The sequence below is a fragment of the Vespa mandarinia genome, chromosome 2, assembly GCF_050613455.1.
Source record: "Vespa mandarinia isolate Hongniang chromosome 2, ASM5061345v1, whole genome shotgun sequence".
NCBI lineage: Eukaryota > Metazoa > Arthropoda > Insecta > Hymenoptera > Vespidae > Vespa > Vespa mandarinia.
This window is the reverse complement of record NC_140811.1, coordinates 18,852,501-18,870,000: the sequence shown is the minus strand read 5'-3', so window position 1 is coordinate 18,870,000 and position 17,500 is coordinate 18,852,501. Positions and strand designations below refer to the sequence as shown.

General features: G+C 28.8%; 1 protein-coding gene across 6 annotated transcripts in view; it reads left to right on the top strand.

Annotated features, from left to right (window-relative positions):
* The window catches only part of LOC118451084 (beta-1,4-glucuronyltransferase 1), a 15,486-nt gene extending 2,491 nt beyond the window's left edge, over positions 1 to 12,995 (top strand). For 5 of the 6 annotated variants that reach the window (XM_085655343.1, XM_085655341.1, XM_085655340.1 and 2 more), the window contains 6 exons: positions 1 to 39; positions 8,182 to 9,110; positions 9,452 to 9,844; positions 10,035 to 10,370; positions 10,979 to 11,221; positions 11,645 to 12,995. The exon at positions 1 to 39 is cut by the window's left edge. In XM_085655343.1, coding sequence (XP_085511469.1) covers positions 8,574 to 9,110; positions 9,452 to 9,844; positions 10,035 to 10,370; positions 10,979 to 11,221; positions 11,645 to 11,842 — 1,707 coding nt within the window. In that variant the 5' untranslated portion in view covers positions 1 to 39; positions 8,182 to 8,573 and the 3' untranslated portion in view covers positions 11,843 to 12,995. The remainder of the gene's footprint in view (positions 40 to 8,181; positions 9,111 to 9,451; positions 9,845 to 10,034; positions 10,371 to 10,978; positions 11,222 to 11,644) is intronic. The other variant, XM_085655342.1, reaches the window with a different exon arrangement.
* Positions 12,996 to 17,500: the final 4,505 nt, after the last annotated feature.

Genomic DNA, 17,500 nt, shown 5'->3' with positions numbered 1-17,500 from the left:
GAGAAAGAAAGAAAGAGAAAGAGAGAGATATATATATATGTAAGTACTATCTATCGACGATGAGAACCGTGCTTTCTATCGTTTCTATTCGTCGTTTTCTCATAGTCGTCGTCTCGACGTTTGCTCTAGATACTGAAAATTCCTCCTCATTCTCCTTCCTTTTTTCTCACTCTCGTTCTCGTTCTCGTTCTCATTCTTTTTCATTTTCTCTTTTCCCCATTATCATTCTCTCTTTCTCTTTCCTTCCCCTTTCCACTTTGTATTCCTTCTATCTTCTTACTTTTCCATGAAATTCAATGAGTTTTGTAAATCGTCAAGGCAATAGAAAAGGAAATCTTATGTAGTATGTATATATGCATGCATATACGTACGTAAATACGTATGTTTGTATGCGTGTGATGTATTTATTCATATATACATATACACATGTATGTATGTATATATATATATATGCATGCATGTGTTTATGTATATGTGCACGTATGCACGTACTTGTTTACAAAGATTAAACTTTAATTCCGCTTAGACAAATGTTATTTCTTTTTTTTTTTTTCCTTCCCATTTTTTTTCTTCCTTCCTACCTCCCCTCCCAAATCTTCGCCCCACTCACTCGTTCCATAAAAGAATAAATATATTCATAATTCGCTTTTCCTCATAACTCGTAGATATTTTACGTAAATATATACGTACATACATTTCCGATTGATAATTTTATCCATGATGAAAGTCAAATAAAAGGGGGATGCGAGATGGAGAAAAAGAGAAATTATTTCGACATATTGCTTAGTAACGCGATATTATTATCGAATTTATCTTTAAAGTATAGATAAAGTTTATAGTTAAATACTTAGCTTTATCTATATACGATAAAATTAATCGTTATGAAAATTCTTATACCAAGAGAAATCACAGTAGTATATTATTATTATCATTAAAAACAGTTTAACGCAACAAAAACAATTTTTGTTTCTCTAATATTCGATATTTAATCCTTTAATCGTAAAGTACATTACTGTGAACGATTGTATGTGTATGTATATTTACGAACATTCATATGTGTATATATGTATATATATATATATATGTTTTTTTTTTTCTATTTTTTCGTTTCTTTTTCTGAAAGAAAAAAAAAGTGAGGTTATTTCGACATAAGCCAGTTTTTATCTGCGACAATGCATGCCTTTGTGCGTGCATATATATATATATATATATATATATATATATATATTTTTTTTTCTTTTTTGAAAAAAGATTATTAATACGTGAACAGACGATGATTCTTCTTTTTTTTTTTTTCGCCTTCCCCCTGGAATAAGAGGATAAAAAGATCGAAAGAAAAGAGAAAGAGAAAAAGAGAGAGAAAGAGAGAGAGAGAGAGAGAGAGAGAGAGAGAAAAAAGTATAGTTGGGTGTAGGGATGGGCTGTATAAACAGCATAGTACAATATAATATAACAACATCAACATTGTCGTTGTCGTTGTCGTGGTTGGTCTCTTATACGTTATACGCGCGGGCGCGTGACTCGAAAAGCCGGTCACGGTATACGATGTCATTCCATTAGGACGATCAATTATTCACATTGACTTTAGCCGTATGTCTTTCCAGTTGGCTATCTCATACACTTTAACTATCTTTCTCTCATTTCTCTTACTCTTTCTCTTTCTCTTTCAGTCTCTTTGTTTCTTTAACTATACCCTGGACAAGCATACATATTCTACGAGAAACGGTGTGGAGGTCGTTTGGTATATCTTCCCAATGCTATAAGCGACCCTGACGATGTCCACGTCAGACCTTAGAGTGAAACGACCGCCGAAGAACAGGGCGACTCATCGAGTACGACTGTGGTCACGGTCGTTTTTCTTCTTTTTTCTTTTTTTTTTTTTTTTTCCTTCTTGCCTATCTCTTTCTCTCTCTCTCTCCCCTCCCCCTTTCCGCCGCTCTCTTTCCCTCGCTTCTGCTCTTCCCGCTCTTACCATTACCTAGAACACCTTGTAACGGTTTACGAACAAAACGAATAAAATGATGATGCATGATTATTCAATTCTCGCAAAGTTCTCAAATTTTTATAGTACCTTACTATAAGCCAATGTTATATATTTTATTGATAATAGCATAGGCATATTATGTGATATGAATATATACCTAAATGGTATAATAGAACTATACTGTACGATATAAATGTGTTATAACATATGTTATATCATATACACATACACACACACACACACAGATATATATATATATATATATAAAATTTAATTTTACTATATGGTATAAATATGTTATACATATGTTATACATATGTTATATACAGTATAATTTTAGTATAGCATAACAAATTATATACTCAACATTTTTCAACCTTTTTGCCATCCGTTTATTTACCATGGTCCGAATGTTTATAATGTAATATAAATATAATTTTTAAGATCCAAGGCAGTGATCGGGAAGTCACTGTATATTATTTCAAAGATACGGCTGTTACGGCTGGTATTATACCGAGCTAACGAGAACATTCTACGAGAATATTCTACAAATCTCTTACAAGTTTTTTTTTCTTTTTGCTTTAGCACGTAATATAGTAGCACTTATTATTTCGCTATCTTATAGGTTTTTAGAAACTCTGATATATACTATATCAAATGTTATTTTAATGTCGTGTTATATATATATATATATATATATATATATATATATATCTTATACTATAATAAAATTTATTAAGAGACACGAGAATGGTAGGATGCATCATCGCTGAAAAATTCATTGTATTTCTATCGCCATTTTATTAGGTACATACGTAACTTTTTTGTATGATCCACACGTACCGCTTCTTGGCGCGAATAAAATTGACATACCAAAATGGCGTCTGTCCTTCCAATTCCATCACATGTTATGCCAACTGTTACTCCCTTCTCTCATATTAGTCTTTATACTCTAATTGCAACGCAGATAAACGCATGATCATTCGATATGGCGAGGTTAATGAGGAAAAAAACAAAAAGCAAGCAAAAGAAAAAGGAAGGAAAAATAATTTTTTAAAAAATGTAAATTTCAAACGTGAAAGGTATGATTTTTGGCGGGAAAGTTAACGTTTAAATTTTCGGCGCGCGCTTTTTCGTTTTTCTTTTTCTTTCTTTCTTTTTTTTTTCTTTTTTTTTTCTTTTTTCTTTTTTCTACATTTTCTTCTTGACCATTCATCGTTGGCCGAACGATCAAAAGTGATAAATGTCTAGAAAGAGTCCGTGAACTTGCTCGCTTGATTTTCTAAGACTTCCTTGTGGCGATCGTAAGCAGAGAAAATGTTGCGTTCACGCTCTCTTCTCAAGGTTGTCGAGGCTCGAAACGACGACGCAACCCAGACGATGTGCGACCGGTTCCTCGAGGGCTGCTCTTACTCTTGCTATATAGGGTGGCCCAAATTAAGTGTTATCAACAGTTTCCTATCGAATCGTTATAACCGACTAACTTTTTTCTTTTTTCTCTTCTTTATTCATTTATCTTTTTTTCTCTATTTACAACAACGAAATCGGCAATAACGTGTCTAGTAGTTATCATCAAATCTAATAATTATTTTTTGGAAGAAATAGCATTCAATATAAAAAAATGTAGATATATATATATATATATATGTATGCACGCATATAATAATAATAATTTAAAAAGAAAAAAAAAGAAGAAACTCTTGTAATGATTCGATCGAAAAATAATTTGTAACATGTTTCATGTGAATCACCCTATAGAACGAGGGTGGACCGCATTAAGTGTTACCAACACTTTCCAATCTTTATAACTATCAACTTTCTTTTTTATTATCAAAAAAAAAAAAAAAAAAGAAAAGGAGGAATAGCACGATCTGCATTAATATATTGTATAGCTCTTATCAAATCTAATAAAATTTTTTTTTAGAAATATGTTGTTCCACGAAAAAAAAAATATACAATAATAGATTGAAGAGAGTTAAACCTCTTTTTTTTTTTGTATAACAATCTTTAATGATTTAGTTTAAAAATAGTTTGCAATGTTTTGCGTGAATCATCCTGTAGATCAAGGCTGGCCACGTGTCTTCCTTTTCCTCTACTTCCTTTTCTCTTTTTTCTTCCTTCCTTTTTTTTTCTCTATCTCCTGCAGAGTTTAAAATTCTTCTTACGTATCTCTTTTATCGTTAAAAGATAGGAAATCAAATCAAATAATATTATATTTGCAAAAACCAAGAAAGCAAAACAATAAAATGGAAAGAGGCAAGTTGATATATGATATTTTGAATAATTTCTCTTATATAATACACAAAATAATAATACCTATGATTATCACTTATTCCGTCTGGCGACAACTAAAGTCTTTTTTGTATGTTTGTGTATATGTGTTTTTATATTTCTTTTTTTTTTCCTTCTCATAATAAATTTTTTTTTCCGCTCGTCATTTTATATAAGTGTATATGTGTGTGTGTATATATATATATATATATATATGCATCTAATAAATATTGCATTGAAATAATTATGATCTACTGATATAAGTTTTTTTGTTTGTTCCTTTTTTATCTTTTTCTTTTTTTTTTTGCGTCCGCTAATTTATAACGAAAAAACTAATTTCGCATAATCGCGTACTTATAATAAATATAATGTATGACTACCTCGTATTAAAAAAGAAAAAAAAAAATGGCGCGCTTCGCTTCAAATAGTTGACAGGTAAAAAAGAAAAGAAAATCACTTACATATTTTAAAATACATTGAGAATCGTGCTAATTAGATGACTGTTACATCATTAACGAATAAGTGAATCTTGTTTAATATTACGTAATAGAAAATTGAATATTATTTAAATCTTTTTTTCTTTTCTTTTCCAATAATGATTTTCTACAATTCAGTTGTTCTCAATCAGTTGAAAAAAGAAGGAAAAAAATTAAATTATTTTTTGTTCGTTTGCTTGTTTTTCGTTCTTTTTTTTTTCTTTTTTTTTTTTTTTTTTTTTGAAAACCTTGCTAAAATTATTGCTAAAATATTATTCTATTTTTATCTTTCATATGACGAGCATAAATTATATGTTAAATAAACAAAGAGTATATATGAGAATGAAACTTATTTTAATATATCATTGATACCAGTAACGTTATCAATTTGTCTTTTTCCTACGTAAAAGATATGTCATCCGGTGATTAATTTATCAAAATTTAGATACCCTTATTAATTTGAAACAAACAAAAATGATAAGATTTAATTAGTTATCTTTTTAACTTGTTTTATTGAATATTTATAAAAATATATAGTTAATGTGCGCGCACGTGCGCGTGTGTGTGGGTATGTGTGTTTAAGAGGAAATATCCAGTTTGTATATATATATATATTTGATTACGTTTCTAAATATAATATTAAAACCGCTGGAAAAAGAAAACGTTATAGACAAATATTGCATCGTGACGAAGGGCGATATATTTCGTAGTGATGATAATTTGTCTTTCCGATAACTTTGGGGAGTTCAATGGAAGTGGTTAAATTTTTTTTTTTTTTCTTTTTTTTTTTTTAACTGGAATCTTTTATTCTTTATCGAATATTATTGCGGTTGACGTCCATAAGTTCTTAAGAATTACTCATATATTTTATATAAGCCATTGTTGAATTATGAAACTTTGAATTTTGACGTGGCTCTGATATTAGAGTTATCGAATGTGCGTGTGCGTGCGTGGATGTGTGTATGTGTATGTGTATTTAATTGCTCATCATTTCCACAACATTCTGAACACCAAAAATATGGAAGTACAAAAGAAACGATGATCTTGTGTTTGATTCATGACCAATGAAATTATTGTTTGCATTCCAATTGAATTTTAATTAATTACAAAGTCCTTCATTCGTGTCGCTCTAGCTGATAATAGAATTATTCAAATGGATCGTCCATGAAATATATATATATATACACATATATGTATATATCGAATAACAAGAATTAAAATCATTTAGGCCTATTAGAGTGCAAAAAATGTAGCCTCTCTTCTTCTCTCACTATTTTTAAACTTTCGCATTGAGTTTGCATTTATAAACATTTTGATGAAAATTGGCGATGATCCAACATTTATTATTCGTCACCTAATGATGACAAATGAATGTCTTATTTAACACTAATTATATTATCCAATTAACCCAATTTGCTATAATGTAGACAAGGGATAATCAATATACATATCTATCCAAAGAATCAAATCATCATTATTTATCAATCGTTTACGATATCGCCTGGTATATTTAATCTTCAAATAATAAATCTTGATTTTTTTTTTTCGACGGACTTTACCAAAAAGAAAACTTTAAAGAAAAAGAAAAAGAAAAAGAAAAAAAAAAATAACAAAACAAAACAAAACAAAAGAAAAAACAAAAATAGAGAAACAAAAAAAATGACAGAAAGAGAAATATATTTCAATTTTTTGTAAACGTTAATTTAATAAGTAATATTTTGAACAACGTGGCACTAAGTTAAAGAAGAAACGTAAGATATCGACATGATGCAAGATTGTGCACCCTCATATTACACTTCAGCGGTACGGAATTGGTTAAATGGGAATTTCTACGATAAGTGGATTGAATGTATGTACTATGACTAAAAAGATCACTAGATCGTCTTTCCTTGCTATTTCTTCTTACGGAGATATAGAAAACAATTTTTTCTTGTTTCTTTTTCCTCTTTTTTTCTTTTTATCTGTTTCTTATTTTTTTTTTTCTTTTTTTCTTTTTTACGTATGTTCGAAAACATTATCAGTATTTATAATAATGGGACGTAAAAAATAAAAATCGTACGATAAGATAAATATTTTTTATTTATCGCATTGAAATAATAAAAACTTATCTTTGACGATAAATGATATTATGATAACTAAATATTTTGTAAGTAGTTTTTATCGTGGGAAAAAAGAACTGGAACGACAAACGGAACAACATCGATGTGCATATTCAATTCAATTGTTTTACGCTTCGTTACAAGTCCACTACAAGAATATGTGATAAATAATATAGTATATTAAAAAAAAAAAAAAAAAAAAAACAATAAACCTCACTTTTACAGGACTCACAAAGATTATTCCAAAGTCAATTAATTATCACTGCGTTGTCTTTCTTCCTTCGACATTGGTATGAAACACATTTTTTTTTTTTTACAGCATTCCTAATACTTAGGAAAATAATCGCGCGTATGAATTTTAAATCGGACGTACTGTGCATGTGTATGTGTGTTTGTGTGTATAACATGTACTTATATACAGGGTACCCTGTAAAAGTGTTCTTAGGTGTTTTTAAAAGTTTATATTAAAAGATAGTATTAAAAAAAAAAAAAAGAAAAAAGTTTTGTGATAACGTTTACACTTCCGTGAAAAATATAAATATCAATTTGGTCTTTGATCTTTTCTATTTCGATCGATTGGTTATATATCTTACGGCAAATTTTATGAGAATACTTATCAGATAAAATTATTCCAAAAAAAAAATCGAAAGCTTCCTCGTGTTTTCGAATAGTTTCCTCAATCGACGAGGAGTCATCACGATATTGTTCGTTGTTATCCTTCTTTACTCTTTCCCTCTTCCTCCCTTTCTCTCTCTCTTTCTCTCTCTCGCACTCTATCATTTCCGAGCTCTACCGATTTCGCTCAACGATTGCTAAACCTTAATTGCGATCTCGAGAATTTCCTTGAAGAAAAAGAAACACGTCTTTCGTTATATCGACAGGCTAGAGATGTTAGCTAACTGTCGAGAAATAATATTGATGTTAATACGATTAGATATATAAATTAAAAAAGATTACAAGAGGTTTGCATAATTATTTATTTATCTACGTTTTACCATATATATAGTATTTATTATATACAATACTATATATACAATAAATATATGCATACACATATATATATATATATATATATATATATATATAATATACTACTCTATGTACTATGCTGTTATGCTACGCTGTGCTATGCTATACTGTATTGTATTATGCTATGCTATACTATATTATATTATGCTATATTATACATTACAAATATAAATGTTAAATTATTAAAATATTTGCATATGAAATGTGTTTGCTTAGAATAATAAACAGGTAATACATGCTAATGGTGTTTAATAATCATTTTAATTTTTTTCTTTTCTTTATTTGTTTTTTTTTTTTTTTTTTTTCTTTTTCCTTTTTTTAGGTAAACTCACAGACGGAGAGAGAGAAAGAAAGAGAGAAAGAGAGAGAGAGAGAAGAGATTTACAAAAAAAGAAAAAAGAAACAAAAAAATGAACGAAATTGAGTCCTGAGAGATTAAAAACCGTGGCTGGCGAAGGTATTCCTTCCGATAGGAAGGAAAGGAAAAATATAGAAATTGATAATAAAGGAATAATATCGAGGGACGAGATTCTTATACTCGTTGGTGTGCGATTTAGTGATCGTAAGTGGAGTTATTGTTTTTCAACGGGCCGACGAAGGTGGAAGGAGGAAGAGTGGCCGAGGACGAGCAGAAGAAGACGGAGAAAAAGAAGAAGAAGAAGAAAAAAGGGAAAAGGTGAATGAGGAGATTTATATTTTCGTTCTAACACGAGTATGATCGGCATAGCTCGAAGAAATTGGGCTTTGCGCCTATCAGTGGTGCTCAACGTTTGCGTACTACTTTATGTATGCGCCCATTTTGGTTCTTCTTCCGGTCCTTGGATCGAAGAACCACCAACCAATTGGGCTGCCGCAGCACCACCAGCTCCAGCTCCACCTGCTGTGGCACAAGCACCACGATCAAGAAATTCGATTTTACCAGGGGATGTTATCCCTGCTAGTGGCATTGCTGGTGGTGCTGCTGCTGGTGGATCGTCAATCGATCGATTTTCGAATGATACTCTGATCTCTGTCCTTTCTTCTTCCTTTTCATCTTCCTCCTCCTCATCGTCTTCATCTTCTTCTTCTTCTTCTTCTTCGTTACTATCACCACCTGTCCCACCCTCCTCAACGAACAAAAGAAACAAGAAGAAAGGTTTACTGAATAAAATGATCGGAGGAATCGTCACCATGAAACCTACTTCGAAGGAGGCCAAGGTCGAAATATTCAACGATACGATTCGACGAGACGATCGTGCTCGTAATCGTACGGTATGTATAATTAATCATTTTGTTCAATTTATTAATTAAAATTGATTAATAAATATTTGTTTAATCGATATGATCCAGAGATTAACAAAAAAAAAAAAAAAAAATAAAAATAAAAATAAAAATAAAGAAAAAATATTTCTTTATATATTATATATATATATATATATATATATATATATATATATATACCTTTGTAGATCGATCGTTTAATATAATTGTTAAATATGATTTTAAACGTAATTGAGAATAATCCTTTAATATGATATTATTTCTAATTCATCTCCATGTTTTCTTCTTTTTTTTTTTTCTTTTTTTTTTCTTTTTTTCTTTTCTACCAAAAGAAAAACATCAATGGACCGGCACCGGCACCAATACCAGAAATACCAATTGTCAGTCTGAAGGAAGCCATATCTTGCAACGAAAAATCATTAGAACCTAGAAGAGCCCAACGTGGCGATTATTGGGTTCTATATAATTACGTACCTATGAGTATGAACGTGAAATGTTGGGAAAGCGTAACATATACAACTCATGCCGATTACACCTTTCTGGATAACTTGGAACCATTGTTGGAACGTTGGAGAGCACCGATATCGATCGCGATGCATGCTCCTGGCACAGACTTTTCGGCGACATTAGACGCGATCAAATATTCGAGGAGTTGTGGTAGTCCATTGGTTTTTCAACTGGTGACATTTCATGTCTTTTTCAGCAGTAAACACGTGCCAAAATCGGTAAATAAACGTCTTTGTTTCTCTTTCTTTTTTTTTTTATCTTTATCTATCATAGCTCGTTCGAATTGTTTGCAAGTATCAATTGTAAATTATTCAATGAAAATTAATTCTAATGATCGTTTTAATGATCGAGTATTTCTTTTCCTTTTTTCTTTTTTTTTATTTTTTTTTTTTTTTTTAAATACTTTAGGTTCCACCATCGGAAAAAGTTATGTCCGATACGTACAATTGTACGTTGGGACCACCCTGGGTAAATATAACGCTTTCGAAGATGTACAAAAACGAAAAGAAACTTCTTTATCCCGTTAACGTTGGAAGAAATATAGCAAGGGAATCAGCACCGACATATTATGTTTTTGCAAGTGACATAGAATTATATCCGAGTCCAAATCTTCCGGAAAAGTTTCTTGAAATGATCCGCAGGAGAGATCAACCGGCATTGCAAAAATCTAATCCGAAGGTTTACGTCTTGTCCATATTCGAAGTTAACGAAAAGTATCGACCACCGAACAATAAAACTCATTTGGTAAGCTTTCGACGAAAGGCGCATTTTTATTAGCCGTAATAACGAGCTGCGATATCGTGTGCCGTGTGATGGTCGACCGAGTGAACTTGATGGCAATTAAATTCATGAAAGTGTGTGTGAGGCACAGAGAAAAAGAGAGAGAGAGAGAGAGAGAGAGAGAGAGAGAGAGAGAGAGAGAGAGAGAGTAAGTGAATGAGTGAGTATACACGTATATAAGTCATGTTGATACATACGTTCAGTCGAGTGTATTAGGTATGCGTTAGAATGTTGCTTTACTATCAATATATGAATGTGATGTATATCTACGTATACGTGTATACGTATATGTCTAGGTATATACATATACATATACATATATATGTTCTATAATACGTGTATACGACGTGCGAGGGTCGTTTAATCAACGAAGCTTCCTTTGACCGTGGACCATGATGGGGACGGAATTAATGCTGTTATCTCGTTTCGCTTCGTCTCTCCCTCTTCTTACCTATTTTCAAATCACAACTTTTAGATTACTTTCTCATGTTCCACTATTATTATATTTATATATATATATATATATATATATATATATATATATTTATATATCTTATATATTATATTACCAGGTACAAATGTTGAAAGCAGGAACAGCTATTCCATTTCATAAGAAGCTTTGTTCCGGTTGTCACAACGTTCCACGTAGCAAGGAATGGCAGGAAGCTCCTGAAACCGAAGGTCTTCATGTATTTCACGTTGGAAAGCGTACAGGTAGCTTCGTTCATTGGGAACCTATTTTTATAGGAACTAACGAAGAACCTTTGTACGACGAACGACTCAGTTGGGAAGGAAAAAGTGATAAAATGCCGCAGGTACGTCATTGATCTTGATCGATCACTAATTAATAATATGTATACTTTTTATCCTTTTCTAATCACTTATATAAACGCATTCATACACGCACACATTTGCATTATCTTATTTGGTACAAGTATAATATCATTACTCATATGATATATTTATTATGATTTTAATCCATCTGAAATAAGAATGTTATATAACGATGATATTATCAAATAGGTAAGAATATTACTAACATATATTATCATGGTAATATAATTAAATATATATTAATTTGTTCTTATCATTTTAATTAAATCAAACATATATATTTTATTCAAATCTTTTAACAATGCTAAAATTAATTTTAATTAATCCATTTCATTTTCATGAACGAGAAATATGATTAAGGGAAAAATAATTTAATTGTCTAATCGTTAAAATACATCCATCAGGGTTACGCTCTCTGTGTCCTTGATTACGACTTTCTCATTCTGGACAATGCATTCTTGGTTCATCGTCCCGGTATAAAGATCTTCAAAAAGGATCCTCATCGTGAAATGCTTACTGCTAAGACGAACGCATTGATCAAGAAAATTATCGTACCAGAATTAAAAATCTTATATGGTACAAGAAAAGGATGTGCTGTCTAGCCATTACCATCACGGGCGTCTTAGCGCTCTAGACGGACAAAAACAAGTAAATCAATACTGACTAGCTCGCTAATTTGAAAGAGCTACCATTCGATCTTAATGTTTCTACGCCAATAATTCTAAACGCAAATTAAGCGTGTTACTAAAGATCGTCATTCAAAATGTTAATATGTTCCATGAATCGTGCCAATTCAATGATAAATTATCAAAGATCCAATATCGTCGTTTTTCATTAACGTTTCTCTAAGGTTTTTCTAAAGTCAAAAATGTTGTGATAAAGAGAAGAAGGAAAAAGAATATGCAAATCGATAGAGACAGAGAAGGAGAGAGAGAGAGAGAGAGAGAGAGAGAGAGAGAGAGATTGTTAGCAAAGCTATAACGTAAATTTCTCAAGTGAAGACTGGATTTGTCAATTAAATTAATTTAAACAATTGATATTAATTTTAACAATTAATTCATTGAAGTGAAATATCAAAAGTATTTAACGAGTGTTAATATTTTATTAAAAAAATTTATTTTCCATATAATATCGATTCTATCGACAAGATAATAATAGTTAAATATAGATATGATAAATATTATGGAGATAAGGTCGATGAACAGAAATTCTTTTTTTTTTTTTTATTTTTTCTTTTTTTTTATTTTTTTTTCTACCTTTTCCTTTTTTATCAAGTTATATAACAACTTCATATACATTAACAACGTTCACTTTAGAAAAACCTTTAGATATTATTAATATATTTACATACATATATTTCTTTGGAATCATTCATTTTATCATAAATCAAATGATCGCGCACGATGTATTTTATAAGTATTCAAAGAAAATAATGTATATGATGTTTTATATAAGTTTCAACTTCGATCGTCGAAGAATAAGATTAACAATAACAACAAATGTTTACAACTCGTATAAGAATATTCTAGTCTTACGTCAATGTGTATCAACCTACATTTAGTACACTACTCGCATATAATGGACACTGAGAATCGAATAGACTTTCGCTGATTGCTTTGATCGATCCGTTACCAAATCGTCGTTGTTGAGCGTGTCTTTAAAAGTATCATAACACGACAGTATCTTTCTTCTCTTTACTTTTACTTTAATATTAGAACTACCGATGTATTTTCTTTTTTCTTTTCTTTTCTTTTTTCTCTTCTTTTCTTTTTCTTCTTTTTTTTTTCCATATTAATCGATATAAATAATATATTTGAGAAGAGAAATTAATTTTAATTTATTTTATTATAATGAATGAAGAAAAAGAAAAAAAGAAGAAAAAAAAAAAAAAAAAAAAAAAAAAGAAACTAGGATACATTTCCAATGATTATGTTTTGTGTATAATTATAATAAAAAAAAAGAAAAAAAAAAAAAAAAAAAAAAGAAAAAGAAAAGAAACAAATAAATAAATAATTTTAATTATATCGGAAGTCTTAATATTAAAACTTTGAAAAATTCTTTTCACGCGCAACGTATCAATGTACGGATAAATGAATGAAATTCATTATTATATTGTCAACTTTCAAAAATTATATTTTAACTGAGAGATTATAATCTTAGCTACGTTATCCAAACTTTATATTAATATTCTGATCAATTGATACTTCAAACGGATGCACAGACGATTTCTCTAGTTAAATTATAATAAAGAAAATAGCCAAACATATTTGAATCGAGGAAGCGTTTATACGTATACAAAGTATTTGTAAATTGAAGAAAGTCACTGTCCAAGACTGAGAAATATTTGATAACAATTTTCTAGAAACAGAATTGCGGGTAGTCGTTCGGTGAAATAAAACAAAATGGAATATTAATAATTTGAAATGTGTTATTAAAAGGAGCAGGCAGTGGAGGAGGTGGGGGAGAGGAAAGAAAAAAAAAAGAATAATAATAGAGAGGGAGAAAGATTAACATTTTGTATCATACCATTAAGTTTTTCTTACCATTAACGAACCCAACTGGTGCTTCCATGATAAACTTGATTTATATCGGTGTTCGAAGTAAACATTTTTTTATTGTCATTGATACGTCAACAATTGCTAATGAGTATAACGTTGTACATATTATATTCATGTATGTACCTATACTCGATTCATTTTTATCATTTGAAATGACTAAGAACAAATAAAACACAGAGATTTATTATCTAAAAAGTTTCATTTCATAGCATTTACAAATAATAAATTAATCTATGAAATTAAATTGAAAATTTTTCATGTTATACGGTATGATTCAATATATATATATATATACATATGTAAAATGTATATGAAATATCATTAACTACTTTTATGTAATTTACGATCAAATGAAAATAGAGAGAGAGAGAGAGAGAGAGAGAGAGAGGGAGAGAGAAAGAGAGAGAGAGAGAGAGAGAGAGATATTAAGTTAATTTTTTTAATCTTATAAATTTGTAGAATAATATATAAGTCTTATTTTCTTCTTCTTCTTCTTCTTCTTCTTCTTCTTCTTCTTCTTATAGGTTAGGTATCTTCATTGAATCTATTACAAATAATGACTCTAAAGTTTTTCTAAGTTTGTATAAGTCGTTTAGATAGTACGATAAATTGACATGTATGATAATCCACGTCACGAAGGATATACGTGCAAGTAAACATATAAATCAATTACATATGACCTATGCTAACGAATTTAAAGACATATTTTTTTTAACAAAACATAAATCATGAGAAGTACGGTATTTAGGAAAAGATTAATGTATGTATGTTGTGTGTGTATGTGTGTATATATATATATATATATATATATATATATATATATACACAACGTTTTATATCTAACAAAGTGTCTCTAACGACAAAGTTAACATGTAATATCTGCTGTACAGTTCTCACTTGGAACAAGCATTGTTTTTGTAAATACTCGATAAAATTTCTTCTCTTCTTTTTTCTACCTTTTTCTTTTCTTTCTTTCTTTTTTCTTTTTTTTCTTCTTTTTTTTTCCAACGAGAAAAATATAAAACAAATATATCAGAAGAAGAATTATGAATAAATAAGCTAAATATATATTCTTCTATGAATGATAATAAAGTAATTAGTAATTTAAAAATAATTATCGGCCAGCTTCGAACAAAACTTTCGAGTAAACATTATATTAAATGCCTATTTAAGAACAAACATGAAGTGAACATTCATGAAATAATATACATATAGGTGTTACCTAAAGAGTTTATCATGTTTAAAGAAAAAAATCATTATAATTTATTGATGGTTTAATTATATATTCAAAATATTATTATTATTAATAATAATAATAATAATAATAATAATAATAATAATAATAATAATAATAATAATAATAATAATAATAATAATAATAATAATAAATATAATATGTATTTATGTACAAGCCCATGAATAATGCGAATAATGCAGGATACCTACTGTTGTAAATAATATATGTATGTATGTACCTATGTCATACCGATGTATAAGTGTCATATCAATTATGGAAGTTGCCTCAATCATATAAATATATATATATATATATATATATACATATATATATATATATGTATATATATATATATATATAAATATTCTTTTTTTTCATCCCAATAATTACATATGATAACGTAAATGGATGTAAAAAAATAAATGATGTAATTTGTCAAGATTTCTAGGCCACTTTCATAATTACATAGATATGTTTACGTAGTTTTACTTTCATGGGGGGAAAAAAGAAAAAAAAAAAAAAAAAAAAAAAAAAAGAAAAAGGAAAGAAAGAAAAAAAACCTCTTAGTCGCACTCAAATTAAAAATGTATACTTTCGATTTAACTATTATTAAAAAGAGTTTGACAGAGCTAGATAATGTTATATTTCGCCGGACGAAGGTCGCCTTGCATCGCAAGTTCCTTTCACATTCTCGCCTTTTATCTTAATTTTATAGGGGCTGTGCTAAACTCAATGTAATTAAAGCTCGTATCTAATATAATCATTATAATTATAATATTATATATATATATATAATATTATATTTAAATATATATATATATATATATATATATAATAGTATATAAGAATAATAATAATAATTGTAATATGTATACTCTGTGCCTTATCGTCTTTATCTCTTACGCGTATAAACGTGCACAAAATACATACATATAATACATATATACATATAAGCATACATGCATAAATATGTATGTCTTTATAAACAGTAATATGATCGATGGAAATATGAACATGCCTGGCCGGATGTAGGTATAGCTGTATGAAAAATTCAAACATTAAGATTAATGGTTTCATTGTATACAGATATATTATCTATTTTTTTCTTTTTTTTTTTTCTTTTTCTTTTTTTTTTTTAATGTAAACGACCGAGTGAGTCACTATTCTTAAGATCATACGAAGGAACTGATTACTTTTCTTCCCTTTTACTTTTTTTCTTCGACTCGTTTATTTCTAACACGCGCATACATGTGTTGAGCATGTAATGCTGTCCAAATATATATATATATATATATATATATATATATATATATATATATATATATATATTTAAATATAGATATATAGATATATATACATATATTGTAAAAGTTCCACACGTGTTTCATTTTGCACATCACACTTTTTTTATTTACTTTGTCTGATCATATGAGACTGCAAACGAATACTGAATGATTTATTAGAAATTGTAGTGTAATTCAATAAGACCTTTGACGACAACTCATGCTAGCTTATCTCGTTAATGTTTTATTACAAAATTTTGTCATCGTTCTTCTTGTCACAGTATTTCTATTATATATATATATATATATATATTCTATTCTTATTTATATTAGTTTAATAACAAGTGAATATTAAAAAGTAAAAAGAAACGGCTATAGTAATTGACCAAATTATATCATTATGTACATGTATATGTGTATATATATATATATGTATGTATATATATATATATACATACACCTGGTTTCTTATCTATTGATAATATAACTATATCTATTTCATAGGAAATAAGAATACATAGAATATTTGTTAATAGTGTTGTATTCATTTATAAGGTTGTGTTCTATTTTCTTTTTTAATGCGTTACTACTTAAAAATATTTTCAAAAAGTTAGAAAAAGTAAAAGAAAAGGATTCTTTAATTTCAAAACTTGTATTCGCCTTATACCTATCTTATATTAATGAGAAGAAAGAAATATGTATGAGGAATGACACCCTACCGTATTGCATTTAAGTTAAATATTGTAATTCATAGAAAGTAATATTGTGCCCAATCATACCAATCAACATTTCATGAACCATTGATTATGAAAATAGCCTGGATTATATATATTCATAAATTATTGTAATATAGATCAATGAAAGGGAGTAATGATAAATTGAATTTATTTAAATTTTGGACTTGGGCCATTTTCATAATTAATATGACACACATAAGTGTAATAGTATATTTATTATTCATTGATATAAGTTATATCTATATTCATATATTATATTTTTTCTCATTTGCTGTATATAATTATACATATATATAACGTTGATGTAAAACCTTTCGAAAGAGAACAAGAGGGAGAGAGAGAGAGAGAGAGAGAGAGAGAGAAAGAAAAAAAAAGATTATTGTGACCTAATTACATTTAACTGGTTGTAAATAAACTATACTATATTATATAAATTCAATCACAT